The 19332-nt window shown below is 44.1% G+C and overlaps 1 protein-coding gene across 1 annotated transcript in view; it reads left to right on the top strand.

Moving 5' to 3' along the window:
- The first annotated feature begins 7944 nt into the window (after window positions 1-7944).
- Window positions 7945-19332, top strand: part of LOC144681151 (dynein axonemal heavy chain 8-like) — a 1659468-nt gene continuing 1648080 nt past the window's right edge. Inside the window, exons 1-2 of the mRNA XM_078542878.1 lie at window positions 7945-7966; window positions 8665-8816. Coding sequence (XP_078399004.1) covers window positions 7945-7966; window positions 8665-8816 — 174 coding nt within the window. The remainder of the gene's footprint in view (window positions 7967-8664; window positions 8817-19332) is intronic.

The following is a 19332-nucleotide window of genomic DNA, read 5'->3' as shown; positions in this document are numbered from 1 at the left end:
CCCTCTTGTTCTTCGTCCTTTTACAAGTGGGAGCAGCTTCTCCCTATCTACTCTGTCCAGCCCCCTCATGATTTTGAACATTGCTATCAAATCTCTTCTTAACCTTCTTCTCTCACGGAGAACCATCCCAACCTCTCCAATCTATCCTCATAGCTGAAGATTCTCATCCCTGGAACCATTCTTGTAAACCTCTTCTGCACTCTCTCCAATGTTTTCACATCCTTCCTATAATGTGGTGCCCAGAACTGTACACAATACTCCAGCTGAGGTCAAACAAGTGTCTTATAAGAATTCAGCATCATCTCCTTGCTCTTGTACTCTATGCCCCTATTAACAAAGCCCAGGATACAATAAGCTTTATTAACTGCTCTCTCCACCTGTCCTGCCACCTTCATTGATCTATGCACATATACACCCAAGTCTTCCTGCTCCTGCACCCCCTTCAAAATTTCACCCTGTATTTTATATTGTCTGTCCATGTTCTTCCTACCAAAATGCATCACCTCACATTTCTCCGCATTGAAATTCATCTGCCACCTATCTGCCCACTCCACCAACTTGTCTTTGTCCTCTTGAAGGTCCACACCATCGTCCTTGCAGTTCACAACACTCCCAAGCTTTGTATCATCCGCAAACTTTGAAATTATCCCCTGCACACCAAGATCTAGATCATTAATATACATCAGGAAAAGCACCCCTGAGGAATACCGCTACAAACCTTCCTCCAACCTGAAAAATATCCATTGACCAATACTCTCTGCTTCCTATTTTTCAGTCAATTTTGTATCCATGTTGCTACTGCCCCTTTTATTCCATGGGCAATAACTTTTCTTTCAAGTCTGTTCTGTGGAAATCTGTCAAATGCCTTTTGAAAGTCCATGTGCACCACATCTGCAGCATTACCCTCATCGACCTTTTCTATTACCTCTTTAAAAAACTCCAGCAAGTTAGTTAAACACAATTTCCCCTTTAGAAACCCATGCTGACTCTTCCTTATCAACCCATATTTTTCCATGTGACTACTAATTCTATTCCGAATAATTGTTTCTAGAATCTTGCCCACCAGTGGAGTTAAACTGACTGGTCTGTAATTGCTGTGCTTATCCTTACAACCTTTATTCAACAAGGGTGTAATCTTTACAATTCTCCAGTCCTCTGGCACAACCCCCGAATCTAGGGAAGACTGAAGGATTATGGCCAGTGCCCCTGCAATTTCTACTCTCACTTCCTTCAATATCTTTGGATGCACCTCATCCGGTGCCGGTGCCTTGTCAACTTTAAGTACCAACAGTCTATTCAGCACTTCCTCCTTGTTAGCTTTGAACCCTTCTAGTGACAGAGTTTATTTGTCTGTCACCATGGCCTGGGTGGCATCTACCTCCTTGGTAAAGACAGATGCAAAGCATTCATTTAAAATCTCATCCATGGCCCCCTCGTACATGTTTAAATTCCCTTTTAGGTTCCTACTCCTCATTTTACCACAATTTTATTATCTATATGTCTATAGAAGACCTTGGGATTCTCCTTTCCGTTGGCTGCCAGTCTTTTCTCATAATCCCTCTTCACTTTTCTAATTTGCTTTTCACTCCTCTCTGAATCTTCTGTATTCCTCTTGGTTCTGAATTGTATTTTGTACCTGACACCTGTCATAAGTGAACTTTTTCTTCTTTACCTTAATTTCAATCTCCTTTATCATCCAGGGAGCTCTGAATTTGTTTGCCCTACCTTTCCCTTTCAATGGAATATACTTTGACTATGCCTGAACCAATTTTTTTTAAGGTAGCCCATTGTTCAGCTACACTTTTTCCTGTCAATCTTCTGCTCCAGTCTATCTGGCCCAGCTCTGTTCTTGCCCCATCATAGTCAGCTCTTGTCCAGTTAATTATTCTTACTCTGGATTGCCTAGCGTCCTTTTCTATCATCATCCTAAAATGTACAATACAATGATCACTGTCTCCTAAATGTTCCCCCACTGACACTAGATCTACTTAACCCACCTCATTTCCAAGAACCAGGCCAACAGTGCACCTTTTCTTGTTGGATTGGACACGTACTGTGGTAGAAAATTCTCCTGAACACAATCTAGGAACTTTTGCCCATTCCCGCCCTTTACATTACCACTGTCCCACTCTACATCCAGGTAATTAACGTCCTCCATTATAACTGCTCTATAACGCTTACGTCTCTCTGTAATTTCCCTGCAGATTTGTTCTTCTACGTCCTTCTCACAAGTTGGTGGTCTATAGCTTACACCAAGCAATGTAATTACACCCTTTTTGTTCCTTAGATCTAGCCAAATTGATTCTGTCCTTGACCTCTCTGTGACATCCTCTTTCTCCGGCACTATAATGCTCTCCTTAATCAATACCGCTACCCCTCCTCCTTTCCTTCCTTTCCTATCTCTTCTGAACACCTTGTACCTGATAATATTTAACACCCAGTTCTGCCCTTCCTTGAGCCAGGTCTCCGTTTTTGCCATCACATCATATTTCCACACGGCAATCTATGCCTGTAACTCCCCAATCTTATTTACTCTACTCCATGCATTCATATACATGCATAGTAACCCTGATTTAGATTTTGTTACTTTCTCCCTTGTCCCGACTTTACCTATTAACTTACTATTCTGTATACTAGTGCTGTCTGTCCCTCCTGTATTTTGTGCACCCTGGTATTCCTCTCTAATATTTTCTCTTGGTTGCCACACCCTTACCGAGTTAGTTTAAAGCCCTCTCAACGGCACTAGCAAAACACCCTCCAAGGAACTCAGTCCCAGCTCTGTTCAGGTGCAACCCGTCCAGCTTGTACAGGTGCCATCTCCCCTAGAGCCAGTCCCAGTGTCCCAAGAATCTAAAGCCCTCCCTCATGCACCATCTTTCCAGCCACGCATTCATCTGCCTTATCCTCCTATTTCTGTATTCACTGGCACGTGGCACTGGGAGTAATCAGGAGATTACTGCATTTGAGGCCCTCCTTGCTAATGTTCTACCTAGATCCCTAAATTTGGATTGCAAGACTACATCCTCCTTCCTACCTAAGTCATTGGTACCAATGTGGACCACGACCTCTGGCTGATTACCCTTCTCCAGAAGAATGTCCTGCAGCCGGTCTGTGACACCCTTGATCCTAGCACCAGGGAGGCAACAAACCATCCTGGAGTCATGTCTGCGGCCACAGAAATGTGTATGTTCCCCTAACCAATGAATCCCCTATCACTGTAGCTCTTCCTTTCTTGTCCCTCCCCTTCCTTTCTTCTCTCTTCCCCACTGTACAGCCAAGCCGCTCGTGGTGCCACAAACTTGCTCTGACTGCACTCCTCTGAGGAACCAGTGCTCTGGCTCTGACTGCACTTCTCTGAGGGACCAGCACCAGCTTCCAAAATGGAAAACCGATTTGTAAACGGGACCCCAGGAGACTCCTGCACTACCTGCCTACTTCTCTTGGAGTGCCTGGTGGTAACCCATTCCCTCTCTGCCTCCAGGCCCTTAAGCTGTGGTGTGACCATCTCTCTGAACCCATGTAGCTCTCGGCCTCGCAGATGCACCACAGTGACTGTAGCCGCTGCTCAAGCTCGGAAACCTGGAGCTCAAGTTTCTTCAGCTGACAGCACTTCCTGTACATGTGGCCATCTAGGATACCGGTAGTGTCCATGACTTCGCACATATTACAGGACATGCATTCCACTCGACTGAGCTGCCCTGCCATGTCTTAACTCTACTTCCCTTACATTAACTTTATTCTACTTTAGATTATTTATATTACTTTATTATAGTGGCCATAAATTTCCCTTATTCCTGATGCTTCTCAGTTAAATCCAAGTTTAGCAACTTTTTAAAAAATATTACACTTTTCTAATTTACTTACTAGTTCCTATTTACCAAGGCCTCCACTCTTCTTTCTGAGGAAAGGTAGAAAAAGAAAGGAGCACCTCCTCCCTTCTCACCAAACTCACTCAGTCACCAAACTCCAACTGAAGCACTCGACTGCAGCCAAAAACCATCCATTGCTGACTTTCGTTAATTATTCCGCACCTGTCTAGGTGACTATTGATTTTGTCCCAAACTATACTTACCAGAAGCTTCCCTCCAACTGAAGTCAGGCTGACAGGTCTATAGTTGCCGGCATTATCCTGCACTCCTTTTTGAACAAGTGGGTAACATTGTCAATTCTTCAGTACTCCAGCACCATCCCTGTGTCTAAGGAAGACTGCGAGGTTATCACCAGTGCCTCTGAAACTTCCACTTTCACCTCCCTCAGTATCCTTGGATGCATCTCATCTGGTCCTGGTATCTTATCAATTTTAAGTAAAGATAGCCTTTTGAACACCTCCACCTTTTCAACTGTAAATTGCTCGTGTGTACCAGTTACTTCCTGTCTCACCTCAGTCTGGGCAGAATCCTCTTCTTTTGTAAAGACAGATGCCAAGTACTCGTTTAATACCTCCGCTACTTCTCCTGTCTTCACATGCAAGTCTTCTCTTATCCCTAATTGTCCCGACCCTTTATTTTACCACATTTCCTCTTCACCACCCCGGCTGCCCCTTGGTCCTCCCCCACCGGACTGCACCCCCACTTAGTCCTCCTCCCTTCCTGACTCCTTCAGACACCCTTACTTCTTCCACCACCTTTAGTCCTTCACCTCTTCCGACTCTTTCTTCCAACCTTACTTCTTCCTCCAGCATTAATCCTTTCCCCTTCCTGACTCCTTCCTCTGCCCTTACTTCTTCCTCCAACCTTACTTTTTTCTCCACCCTTAGTCCTTCCCCCTTCCCAGCTCCTTCCTCAACCCTTCTTCATCCAGCTCTACTCCCTCCCCCCTCCACACTTCTTCCTTTCCCCAGAATCCCTCCCTTCTCCACACTCCTTCCTCCCCTGGACTCCCTCCCCTTTCTGCTCTCCTTCCCCCTTCCAAACTCCTTCCCTTACACCTTCCACCCCACCCCCCCTTAAACCTACCTCCCCAGTTGCTGTCTTCTCCCCTGTTACCGCCTCCTCCCCACCGTACTCCCTCCCGCTCCCAACCTACCCCCCATCACCCTCATTCCCTCCTCCCAACCTCACCCCATCCTGGCACCTTTATTACCCCCGCCAACCTCACCCCATCCAGACACCTTCATTCCCCCACCAACTTCACCCCATCCTGACACCTTCATTTCCCCCTTCCCAAACCCCACCCTACCCTGACAACTCTTTGTCTCCCAGTCAATCCTAGATCTTCCTCTTCCAACTCGCATCGAACAACTTCCTCTCCCAAATGCAGCTGGACCTTTCTCTACCCTCTCAACCATCATCTGTTGTGAGCAGACCCTCAAAGATGACTTTCCAACTTCTGTGGGATGCTTTGCAGTAGAGCCATGTCCATGAGAATCCACTCAACATACCATGGACATTCCTCCATTGTGCCATTGCTTTCAGGCTCCAGCATCTTCTGCTCCTCGAATGTCTGCGATGCGAGCAAGACCCTGGCAGTAATTCCTGATTTCTGTATGTCACACTAGTCAAGACGTGTTCTGCAACTGTGTGCAATCATGCTGATGTGGATGGATGATCCAGCAGGGGAGGATGATTCCAGTGGGCTGGCCTTATAATGATATGCTGATGTTTTACAATGAGGTTCCCAATGTCCGATGGCAGGGAATGTGGCCCGCCATCAATAGGCTGAGTGGATGATCGTAACTGGTTTCATGATGTTGTGAAACTGATTTCTGGCCTTTTCGCCATATTGTCTGCTCACGCTGCTGAGCATGCCCGACGCCAGCGAGCACGGAAAATTCTGCCCAATGGAACTGTTCAGTGTCTTCTTTATCTGATTTTGTACAATTCTCTATTCATTACCCGGTTTCACCTTGACTTGGTCAAGGTCAGAGAGGTCCTGAGCTAGCACACAGTATCTGATTGAATGCTGTTCCCACAGATAGAATCTTACAGCAGTAAGTAGGCACTTTTAGAACAAACTTTTGAATGGAAGTTAATTTAATTTAACTTTATTAATTTCTAATGATTTAATTATGGCTTAATTAAGGTGCACTACTTAGTCAAACAACTGTTTCTGGCTGGTTACTAATTATGCAGTAATTTTTGATTAACACGTGTGAGTGATTATAAAGTACAGAATAGAAAATGGCTTATTTTAACCCAATATCATACAAGATGGTGTCTTGACCTTGTTATCTTACTGTAGTAGATGTAACATGAACATAGTCTATGAATGGTCAAGCTACACTAAAAATCTACTGCCCAGGCCTACTTATGCCAGACATTGCCTCTGACATCTGGAGGTAGTTTGTTCTTGTCCTTTTCTTCTGGATATGTTGACACGTCATTGCCCACCTTCATCAATGCCTTCCCTGAAAATCGGCATCTGGACCAGCTTTCCCCTCTGTTGTTGCCTGCTGTCGGCCTCGCGGCCTCTGTTTTTGGACTGCCTGAGCTCTCCTTCGCATTCTCTCTTCCTGCTCCCGAGGTTGCAGGAAAATCAGGTGAATGAAACCTATTACTGTTATGGCAGTAATTGCACTGTGTGAAGAGGGCAAATATACATGCGAGAGCATGCTCTCCCACAATTCTGATTCATTTCACTAATTATTACGGAGTCCCTTTAATCGGCCAATTATGAATTCCACTCACCCAAAGCAACCCTCCTCCAACTTTGATCTGCAATCCTAGCAGTTAACATGCATTTTCAATGAAACACAGACAAGGGGGCATATTACATTCCAAACCTGCTCTTGTAGCTTCTACCCTCCCTTTGTCACCCTCACACTTGCCTCCATCACCTTTGACTCACCCAACATCGTTTTGCCTCTCCCCTCTATTACCCTTGAATATTCCCTGTTTCCTTGGAACCTTATACCATTTCCCTGCACATGCCATCTCTCCCCCGTCCCTACACCCATGACCATCCCAATGCTGACTCCTGCTATCCTCCTCCATGCTTTTGTTCACTCTTGTGACCCACCCCATGAGACCTTTCAATTCCCTGACTCCAGACCTTCTTCCATACTGAGTACAACTTTCCCCCTTGACTGTGACTGTCCCCTCTGCCACCCATCACCCTCAATTCAACCCTCAGGACCCCACCATTGGTAACACTGGCCCTGCCCTTTAAACCCTTTACCCATCATTCAATTCCTGCTTGATCCACACATCCCCACCTCTTTACAGGTGGAATGAAGTAAATGTAGCCCACGCGGCTTGATGATGGTGGAAAGACAGACAATGGAGGACAATGGCGCAGTCATCCATGTCAAAGGGTACCAACAGGATAAAAAGAATGAGCAGGGTATAGCTCCAAAAAACACCCAAGAAGCTTGATTAGCACCCCATCCACCATCTTAAACGTTCATTCCCTCCACCACCAATGCATAGTGGCAGCAGTATGTACCACCTGCCACATGCACCTGCAGGACTTCGTCAGGAATCCTTTGACAGCACTTTCCAAACCCACGAGCTCCACCACCTAGAAAGGCAGGCACAGCAGATTCATGCGAACATCATCACCTGCAAGTTCCCTCCAAGTCACTCACCATCCTGGCTCGGAACTATATCACTGGTCCTTCACTGACCTGAAGTCAAATCCCTGGAACCTTAACATCACAGTGGGTGTAACCGAATCGCATGGACTGCTCACCACTTTCTCAAGGGCAATTAAAAATGGGCAATAAATGATAGCCTAACAGGCAATGCATGCATCCCAAGAACAAATTTTATAAATCGGTGCTGTGGCAGTGCTGATTAGAGGCCTTCAAACTTGGAATTCTGAGAAAGGTGGGCATGGTTTTGGACACAATCAAGGACTTCACAAAGGAAAGAAAAGTTGGAAATAGGGCAGGAATTTACAAGGATGTGGAGTGAAGAGTTTTTTTGGAGAAGAGGGTGATGATGGCATATTTATAGGAGAGAGGGGCAGTATCTGAGGAGAGAACCATTAACAATAGCAGTTAACATGGAGGCAGGAATAGAAGTTGGTTGGTGAACATTTTATTGGAATTAGGAGCGAGAGAGCAGGAAATGGGTATGAGATGGGATAGAAGAGGAAAAGGAAAAACATGCATGTTCAGGCTGGAACAGGGTAATCTTGGAGGAAGTTTGGTTTGGTTGGCTAAGGGAAAGGAAGGAAGTGACAGGTAGCTGATCAGATGGTCTCAATCTTAGTGACATTAAATTTGATAATCTGCCATCGACAATGGCCTGTGCTGCTACACTAATGTTGTCGGGAGGAAATAGCTTGGCTCATCTGGTTCAGTTTTCTATTCTTATGGCTTATGGCTGGCCAGATTGGAATAGTATTTGCTCTTGGACCTCCCCAAATTGGAGAAAATGTTGTTTGTGACTTTTTTCTATTTTCGCACTGAAAGTTCATTTGCTTCTGGCTATTTCTCTATTGGTGCATGGATGTCAGTGGGCCATGCTGATAACCTGTGACCCCAAATTGAATTAGACATAAAGTAGAAGGGCGAGCACAGCTGGTACTAACATGTAATACATGCTGAAGCTACATATTCTGTTTTGCTTAATTTTTCTAGGAAGTTATTATTTTAGTTTGACTTCCTTAAAAGAATGTTAATACATTTGAAGAATGGATCCTACACAACAAGGAATATTATTTTTACCTACATCTGAGCAGGATGACTGACTAATATTTTGCCAAATTTATTATTTTTAGAAAGTGGCCGAATTATTGCTGGAGTTGCTAAAGGGACCAAAATGATGAGATTACTTCTGGGCAATTTGTCTGATGTTCGCTTGGATGGTCTGTGCTTATTTTTGGTTCGGTACAAAAATGACACTCTGATCACAGAGAGAAATATACATGAGGTATGAAGTGGTATCTAATATTATTAATTCACCAGTTTAGTCATTCTGTGAAGATATTAATACTGGTTCTTTCAACTTTGGACAATGAGGAAAATGGTTTTTTTTGTGTTTTATTAGCATTGAACACTCTTTGTTCATGCACAAATCGATTCAATGATCAGCCCACATCAAGTACTTATGTGCTAGATCATGATCAGAAGGAGATTAAAACACCCTTCCATTCCACAAAGTGCATGTGGATCCCAAATTTTTGCTGTGTCTGGTTGCCATGGTTAACAATATGGTGGGTAAGGTGCAGGGGGTGATTATAGGAGCACTCCTGTGCTCCTACAACAAACACATTGGGCCAGAATTTCATCTTAGAGACGGGAGCCGCGAGTTGTGGAATTTCCAGACATCACAATCCCACCACCTGAATGGCTGAATGACCATCTGAAGAAGAGTCATAAGGACTCGAAACGTTAACTTGTTTTTTTTTCTCTCCACGGATGCTGTTAGACTGCTGAGTTTTTCCAGCATTTTCTGTTTTTGTTGACCTGAATGGCTGTGCCTGCATTTTCATGGCAGGGAGTTGAGAACAGGCTGGAGTCAGGCCTGCCGCCTCCTACAGAAAGCTTGAGGCAGAGACAGAAGTAGACTGATGCTGAGGTGGCCAGATTAAATGGTCTGCCCCCATTCACTGACACATTGGTCCAATTCTGGGGATGAGTGTGAGACCTCCTAATCCTTACTACGCTACCCCCCCCCACCATCTCACCCCCTACCCCTCCCCTCACTTCTCAACTATCTTTCTCCCTCACACTCCTACATCTCTCCATATCCCCCCAATCTATTCTCCCAGACTCCACTATATATAGAACTCATGAGTATACACTACACACATAACTCCCAAGCCTTCTAATTGCATTTTGAAGTCTTTGAGAAGCTCATACATATGTCAAAGTACAATAACATCACTTCAATATTGACTGCAAAAAACATAATCCTATTGAACAGCTCAAACAGAACTCACAAGCCTTCTAATAGCATTTTGAAGTCTTTGAGACACTCATACAACTGTCAAAATAAACAAACATCACTTCAATATTGACTGAAAAAAACATAATCTTATTAAACTGCTCATACATCTGTCAAACTAACAAAGCTCACATCCCCCTTGTCAACAACCTCTGGTAAGCAGATCCATTAATGGGTTTGGAAGTCAGCCAAGCATTCATTATGAGATTCCACTGAATGACTATAGAAACAACACCAGCTGAGCCAAATTCGTTCCTGGATAAGGAACTTAGCCAGGCATTCATAATGAGATTCCGCTGAACAACTATGTCAACAATACCTCCTGAGCTGAATTACTTAAAGCTCTTGAAGACAGCCAGAAGCTCAGCCATCTGTCAAAGCTTTGAAACAATCAAACAGATGGCTGAGCTAACCTTCAAGGCAAACATGAAAGCAAAGAAGACATTCCATACAACGACATCTGAATTTCACTATTGTGCAATGCCACTTTATCCTGCGCTAATGCTTCAGTTGTACAGGACATTGATGAAACCACATCCGGAGTATTGTGTACAGTACTGGTCTCCTTATGTAAATAAAGATGTAAATGCTTTAGAAGCAGTTCAGAGAAGGTTTACTAGGCTAATACCAAGAATGGGTGAGTTGTCTTATGAGGAAAGGCTGGACAGGTTAGGCTTGTATCTACTGGAATTTAGAAGAGTAAGAGGCAACTTAATTGAAATCTTTAAGACCCCAAGGGGCCTTGACAGGGTGGATGTGGAAAGGATGTTTCTGCTTTTGGGAGAATCTGAAACAAGGGGTCACTGTTTAAAAATAAGGCGTCGCTCATTTAGGACAGAAATTAGGAGAATTTTTTTCTCTCAAAGGGTTGTGTGTCTTTGGAACTCTCTTCCTCAAAAGGCGGTGGAAGCAGAGTCTTTGAATACTTTTAAGGCAGAGCTAGATAGATTCTTGATTAACTAGGGGGTGGAAGGTTATCAGGGGTTGGCAGAAACATGGGGTTGAGGTTAAATTCAGATCAGCCATGTTCTTACTACATGACAGAGCAGGCTCGAGGGGTCGAGTGGCCTACTCCTGCTCCTAATTAGTATGTTCATATAATGTACTCTAATGCATCTAAAGACTTCCATAATGCTGTTCATTGCCTTAACAGCTTGCCAGATCTCAGAAGTGACAACCTGGCAAACACATTATTTCATGGTCACATACCTTCTAGAAAGAAAACATTATCATCACCCACTGCATTAAAACATTACCATAACCCACTATAAGTAGACAAAGTTTCTTTCTTGTAGCTTAGACAGGGTAAACATACTCTGTTGTGAGAACTCTGTAGTTAATTAGCTAATTGGTTGAATCTAGCTTCTCGAGCCACAGTTCAATTGCCTATGAAGTTAGGGTCGTTTAGTGCAGCCAAGGCAAATGAGTGAAAACCTGAGAGTTTGGTGAGTGGGGGAGTATGATGAAGGGGGAAGGAGGTGTTTGTTTCCTTTGCTTTTTCTACTGTTTCTCACCCTGCAGGAATTGGTTCTTACTCTACTACAGGGAAAGGAGCTAGCTGTTTGGTGAGTATCTGGTAAGTGGTTAAAGTCTGTTCTATTCCTGTGGTTTAAAATAGTATAAACATTTGTGGTAAAGTTAATAAAATAAAGAAGAAGCAACATAAATAAGTGAATAATATAATTAAGAAATTAATTAAAACACTTTAAGGAAGGCAGGACAGGTAATGTGTCAAGGCTGCAGCATGTGGAAGCTACTGGATGCCAGTGAGATCCAGGTCACCAGTGTGTTCTAGGGCAAACACGTCTGCAGTATGTGGCTGCAACTCAAGGAGCTTCAGCTCAGAGTTATTGAGCTGGAGACTGAGCTGCTGATTCTGCAACACATCAGGGAGTGGGAAGGTTATCTGGATGTTTTGTACCAGGATGCAGTCACACCACTTAAGATAGGGGCATAGGCTCATAGAGTTATACAGCACAGAAACAGGCCCTTCGGCCCATCATGTCCATGCCGTCCATTAAGCATCTATCTATTCTAATCCCATTTTCCAGCACTTGGCCCGTAGTCCTGTATGCTATGGCATTTCAAGTGCTCATCTAAATACTTCTTAAATGTGAGGATCTTTTGGTTTGTTCAGTGGTCATGGACAGGAGGGTGTGACTGTGAGTCAGGCAGGTCAGGGGACCCAGAGGGCAGGAGAGCAGAAATGTCAGCCTCTGCAATTGTCCAATAAGTTTAAGATTCTCTCAACTTGTTTGGATGAGAGCAGGACAGCATGGTGGATGGGTGAACTGACCATGCCACTGTGGTGAAGGAAGCCATTCAAATGGGGTGAGCAAAAAGGAGTCTCGTGTTAGCAGAGGACAAGATAGTGAGGGGCGATTGACGCTGTTCTCTGCAGTAAAGAGCAAGAGTCCAGACAGTTATGTTGCCCACTCGGTGTCAGGGTTCGGGACATCTGCCCAGGGCTGGAGAGGAACTTGCAGTGAGAAGGGGAGGATTCAGTTGTCATGGTCCATGTAAGTACCAAGGACATGGTTAAAACTAGGAAAGAGGTTCTGCATAGAGATTATGAGGAGCTAGGCACTAAATGAAAAAGCAAAGGTTATAATCTTTGGATTATTACTGAGTTGTGTGCAATTTGGCATAGGGTACATAAAATTAGAGAGATGAATACATGGCTCAAAGACTGGTGTGGGGGAAGTGGGTTCCAGTTTGTGGGGCACCAATACTGGGGAAAATGGGGATTGTACCGTTGGGATGGTCCACACCTGAACCATGCTGGGACCAATGTTCTTGTGAACTGTATAACATGGGAAGTAGAGATGGTTTTAAACTAAATAGTGGGGCCAAGGGATCAAACATGGAAAGATGTGGTATATCAAAGATTAGAGAGACAAGGTAAGGGGGAAATAGTAATATGGGAAATGAGGGTCAGATAATGGCAGGAAGAGACAGATGGCTTGACACCATCCAGGACAAAGCAGCCAGCTTGATTGGCACCACATCCATAAACATCCACCACTGACGCACAGTAGTAGCAGTGTACCATCTACAAGATGCAATGCAGGAATTCACCAAGGTTCCTTTGACAGCACCTTCTAAACCCATGACCACTACCATCTAGGAGGACAAGGGCAGCAGGTAGATGGGAACACCACCACATAGAAGTTCCCCTCCAAGTCATTCACCATCCTGACTTGGAAATATATCGCCATTCCTTCACTGTCGCTGGGTAAAAATCCTGGAACTCCCTTCCTAACAGCACTGTGGGTATGCCTACACAACATGGACTGCAGCAGTTCAAGAAGGTAGCTCACCACCATCTTCTCAAGGGTAACTAGGGATGGGCATTAAATGCTGGCCCAGCCAGAGAAGCCCACATCCCATGAATGAATAAAACAAAAGTGGGTAGGAAGTGTGCTAGAATTCTATCCATGCACCATTACATCAAGAGGCTAAATCCGGTGGAGTTCCCATGCTACCTTGTGAATTCCATCTACTTATATAGTATCTATACAGGCTCAATGGACTTTTTCCCAGCTAACAGCAGATACAAGCTCCATTGTTGCTGTTCTAAAGATGCCCAAAGTAGGATCCTAGAGAAGTAGCATCACCACAACAGCCTGCAGAAGACTGGCATGAATATGCTCTAATAGGTGTGTCCTAAGCACACCCAACCACTTAAATGATCCTTATATCACCCTGGATTTGTATTGAGGTGACCTCAATGAAACTTACAAAATTCTTAGAAGGCGTGACAGGGTAGATGCAGATAAGGTGTTTCCCCTGGCTAGTGAGTCTCAAACTAGGGGAACCAGGGGACATAATCTCTGGGTAAGGGGAAGGCCATTTAAAACTGAGAGGAGGATGTATTTCTTCACTCAGAGGGTGGTGCATCTTTGAAATTCTCCACCTCAGAGGGTTGTGGAAGCTGTTATGACCACAGCCAGTGTTAATTGCTCCACAAACCAAATTCCAGAGGGAAACTTGGCTTACGGGCCATAACCTTATTTTTTGTATTCTGAAACCAAGAAGACGACATACTGATCTCAGCAGTAAGAGATCAAATAACACTTCTGGGATTTAAAAAAAATAAAAGTAAAAGTTTTATTAACAAAAATAAAAGAAAACTTAAGCATACAAGATTGCAGTTACAAAGTTAAGGTTAGTCTTACAAAACATTCCCCCAAAAACTCTCTACTTGGTCAAATCCACAAATATACACCTTCTAGGCAACACTCCCTTACAGATATCTACTATGAAATCCAGTAATATAACACAAGGCAAACTGCTGTAGCTTCAATAAAGGCATACCACATGACCTTTAACCTCCTCCACTCTGGGGTGGAATCCACTTCAGAATAAAACTGCTTATTGCAACCCAAGACTTTTCTGACTTGACTGAATGGGTTATTCAAACTGCATCCTCTCCCAGCCCAAATCTCCAGCTATAGCTCAACAGCTCAAACAGCTCCAGCTATTTCCATCTATCTCTCTAGCTCCAGCTATCTCCACCTATGTCTCTAGCTCCAGCTCCACAGTAACTCTAAAATATGTGTTTTCTTTTCTTTCATCTCAGGTTTCATTGTTTTCATACCTCTTTGAAACTCAACCCCTTCCAAATATAAGACCTTTCTTTTTTCCATCTTGTCTTTCCTTTTGGTCAATAAAATATAACATCCCCACTACTATTTACATATGGAACCCCTACAAGATGCAAACATGTTTCTTTATACCTCTGACTCCCCTTTGATGTTCAAACAAACTCAACTTATCTAAAAATGTAAATGTTAGATCTAACCTATTTACTTTGTACCTCAAACTTAGCACCTCTATCCCTTTTCATGTTTCAAAGCCCCCAGACAACTGGCTTCTTTCAATCTCTTGCCCAGCTTAATGCAATCACAAAAACACACACACACACATAAACACAGACACCCAGCCTTCTTTACAGAATAACACAATATCCACCAAAATATTTAAAAATAATATCCATTCTCACAAAGCTCAATCACTGAGCATGTTCAAAACAGAAATCAATAGATTTCTGGAGACTAATCACATCAAAAGATATGGAGATAGTGTGGGAAAATGGTTTTGAGGTAGATGTTAAGCCATGATCATCTGTCTATCTTCTGCTCTGGACCTGGATTAGAAGTTTAGAACCATGGCACCAAATTTTCATCTTTGGGAATGGCTCGATGGGCTAAATGGCCTACTCCTGTTTCTATGTTGATATGCACTTGCAAACTCTTCAAAGATTTTCCACACTTCTGAGGGGCCTGACACAGTGTTCCTGACTGAGTTGAGTTGGTGTGTTTTGCTATAGCTTCCAAACCACATAAGATCCATCCAAAATCTCAAAATAACTGCTTCAGCAGGCTCTAATATGGAGCTCCTGACATCCTGTGCCGTGCATGTCAGGTCATGACCTGCCTTGTTCCCCCACACAGGTGAAAATGGCCATTGCCGACAAATGGGAATTCCACATGTGGTTCCAGCCTGCCACTATTTTTGCCCGCCTGACATGGTTCTGTCCTGCTTTGGGATAGGAAAATCTAGCCCTTAGTCACAGGTTTGGTGTCATTTTGGATTCTAAATCAAATCAGCTTACTTTACAAGAGATACAACACCTCCAAAATGCTTTTGAAAAATATGAAAGTGAATAATGAGCCATTTGATTTAAAGGAAGAATTTCCCTTAAATTATCAGTTGCACAGCAGGCTTTTCACTGTGTAATATATCTTTTGAAATGTTTCATCTAATGCAGTTTTTCCACCATGCTCATGAGTCTCTCATAGAATGTGTGGATTATTCTGTATGTGGCACCCCCAAATACCAATGAACATTAAATTGGTTACCAACAAAAGAATCACAAGTATAACATTCCTTTAACATTTTTATAACATTGGTAGTGTGATGATGACAGAGACTGGCTTATTTGACTACTGATAAAAGCAAATTGTTGACGGATGCGGATGGAGCTTAACTCTGCATTCTACCTCTGCCACAGGTTTAGAAGTGTGTAATGTTGGCATCTGTGGCAAAATAACATTTCTATTCCCCAGCACTGAAATACTTTGCCAAAAATCAATGTAGAATTATAGCACCCTAAAACGAAGGTTCTTTGGGCAGAATTTAATGAAGCCTACTAAAGCAGGATTCATGGTGGCGGGGGGCTATAGAATCACAAGGAATCAGGCAAGTGTGAAGAATCCCAACGGCGGAAACTCACGGTAGAATCAAACTGGCAGAAGGCAGCGAGTCAACGAACCTGCATGAATGCAGTGGGAAAACAATTATGCTTGTTAAGCAGGCAGTTAAGAGTTATTTTATGCTTTTGATTGCTATCAAATGCATCTTTTGGAATTGAGTGAGTTGTGAGTGGAGATCACGGGCTGTCTGATCCCCAAACAATGAAAGCCCGTAGTGCCACGAACTTGGCTCTGACTGCTGTCCCCCAAGGAGACAACCCCCTCACCAGCACCCAAAATGGAAAACCAATTAGCGAGCGGGACCTCGGGACACATGCACTACCTGCCTGGTTCTCTTGAACTGCCTGGTGGTCAACCATTCCCTGTCTGCCTCCATGCTTCTAACCTGCAATGTGACCACCTCTCTGAACGTGTTGAGAGCTGAATGAAGCTCTCAGCTTCGCGGATGCACCACAGTGACTCTAGCCACTACTCGAGCTCCAAAACCTGGAGCTCAAGTTTCTGCAGCTGGTGACATTTCCTGCACATGTGGTCATCTAGGTCACTGGAAGCGTCCATGACTTTCCACATACTGCAGAACATGCATTCCACATGACTGAACTCCCCTGCCATGCTTTAACTTGACTTCACTTACATTACCTTTATTTTACTTTCGTTTACTTATTAACTTTATTTTGTTGGCCTTAACTTAATAAAACTTACTAGTACTGATAACTCTAACTAATATTTAACACACTTTATTTAACGATTATTTTAAACTATGCTTTTCTAATTTCGAGCTATTTCCACTGCCTCTCTAAGAGCTGTAATTCACCAACCAATCAACTTACGGCTTTCCTGTGACGTCACTGTTCACTTTTTTTTCAAAGTCAGCCTGCTTCCTTATTCTTGGAAGCTGCTGTCCCTGCTCTGTGAGTATCTCCCGCAGGTCCTCTTCCTGAAGGAGAGTGATGTAGGCCGCTCTGCCTGAGCTGTATTTATCCTCCCCCAGGTCTGTGAGTATCTCCTGCAGGTCTGCCTCCATACTCCTCTTCCCGAAGAGTTGGCGATCACCCATACTGCTTTGTCCTGTATGGTGTCTAGTCTCTTGAGTATTGTTGGCACTGCAATCGTTCAGAAAAGTGGAATATATTCCATCACACTCCTGACTTGTGCCTTGAGGATGGCAGAATAGAAGATCAGAGAAACTGATCCTATCCAAGTGGCACAATGCACTTGCTGACTGTGAGGATGAAGGTTAAATATTCTTGTATAACTACAACTAATTTATCTTCATTTTCATATTACTCCTATTGTGATGCAACTCCTGTTGCTTCAGCAGGGTTAGTTCGTTTCCCTCCTCTGACTGCTCAAGTGCTCTTTGCTGACATCCTCTGGATTTTGGAGATCGTGAAGGACCTTGCCAAATACTGTCCTTCCTGCACCTGTACAGAGATAGACTATGCCATTATGAAAGGGGGCAGCATGTAGAGTTCTGACAAAATTGGGGTTTGGAAAAAAAAAAGGAAAGGAATGGAAGCACTTTGAGTGGAGTCCATGCTAACATCTGCCCTCCTCTGTCATGGCCTGGTCATATTTCCCTGCTAGCCAAGTGCTGCAGAGTAGTTAGATGCTGAAAGGCCAAGACAAAGCTTTCCTAAACCCGCTTAAGAGCTGAGTATGCAGATGATTGGTGAGGGCTAGCAAGCACTTGGTTGCCTGCTTTATCTGATGGGCCATGCAGGGACATAGCCAACATTGCAAAGGCCTGTGATGTAATTGCACTCATGCTAGAGATGGACTACTCCAATATCTCTCCTGTCATGCACAGAGCCTCTGGAAATGATCCCTGAGGCTTGGCATCTGTGACCTACCCAGTTTTGAGTTTTATAAAATAGAGTTTTGAAGCTCCTGTGTCCTCCAGTGAGGCTACTCCACTGCTGTCCCTGTCTCCAACACCTGCTTCTGCTCACTTGTGATGTGTGCTTCACCATATGACAACCCAACTCTCTGTCCTGGAGGCCTTCTGAGGTGTACATATCTGAGCTGGTAGAAGCTGCATATGAGTCATGTGACAGTGCATCTCCAGGGGTCTTAGTGCTCACCAAACACCTGTTCCTGAGAGACTCTTGCAGGACATACAGGGTCAGACATCCACAGCGATTCTCACATCCCAGAAATGACTAAAAAAAAATTAGAACTGTCAAAGTGAGAGAGTTATAGGTCATTGTTGTGCAGATGATGTTTCAGTGGCAACTGGCGTCAAGACTTTGGTGGCTGTGCTGTATTTAATTTTGTCACAAAATAGCTGGGAGGCCCCATTTCTACATTGCTAATGTCAATGCATGCCAAGAGGTGACTTATCTACAGTGCCTCCTCTGCAGCTGTGCACTTCTTTGCCTCTCCCTGGTGTTCTGTGCCCTCTTCTCTTGTAAGGAGAGAAAGAAGAGACCTCCAATGGTTAGAATTGTAATGTTTTGAGAGGATAGAAGGAAGACATCTGTGATGGATCACTGTGAGAGATGGGTATGACACTGGCACTCACCCTCATCTCATTGCAATGTTGGTTGTTTAGATGGGGCTGTAAGGAGGTGCTTCAAGAGAAAAGTTTGTTGGTCTGAGGAGTGATGTGCCGGAGAAAGCTGGGGAATGCAGAATAAGGCTGGGAATCATACAACGAGTAACTCACCTCCTAACTCCCCAAAACCTGTCCACCATCTACAAGGCACAAGTCAGGAGTGTGATGGAATACTCCTCACTTGCCTGGATGACTGCAGTTCCAACAACACTCAAGAAGCTTGACACCATCCAGTACAAAGCAGCCTGCTTGATTGGCACCACATCCACAAACATTCACTATCTCCACCACTGCCGCACAGTACCAGCAGTGTGTACCATCTACAAGATGCGCTGCAGGAATTCACCAAGGCTCCTTTGACAGCACCTTCCAAACCCACCACCACTACCCACTACCATCTAGAAGGACAAGGACAACAGATGGATGGGAACACCACCACCTCTGGAAATTTCCTCCAAGTCACTCACCATCCTGATTTGGAAATATATCGCTGTTCCTTCACTGTCGCTGGGTCAAAATCCTGGAACTCCCTTCCTAACAGCACTGTGGGTGTACCTACACCACATGGACTGAAGCGGTTCAAGAAGGCAGCTCACCACCACCTTCTCAAGGGCAACTAGGGATGGGCAATAAATGCTGGCCCAGCCAGTGAAGCCCACATCCTGACACGATCAGTTATTTGAATGGTGTCTGGTGTAGGGTTGACTGGTGTTCCTTTGTGGTG

The sequence above is a fragment of the Cetorhinus maximus genome, chromosome 5 (assembly GCF_964194155.1).
Source record: "Cetorhinus maximus chromosome 5, sCetMax3.hap1.1, whole genome shotgun sequence".
Taxonomy (NCBI): Eukaryota; Metazoa; Chordata; class Chondrichthyes; order Lamniformes; family Cetorhinidae; genus Cetorhinus; species Cetorhinus maximus.
This window is presented reverse-complemented; position numbering and strand designations above follow the sequence as displayed.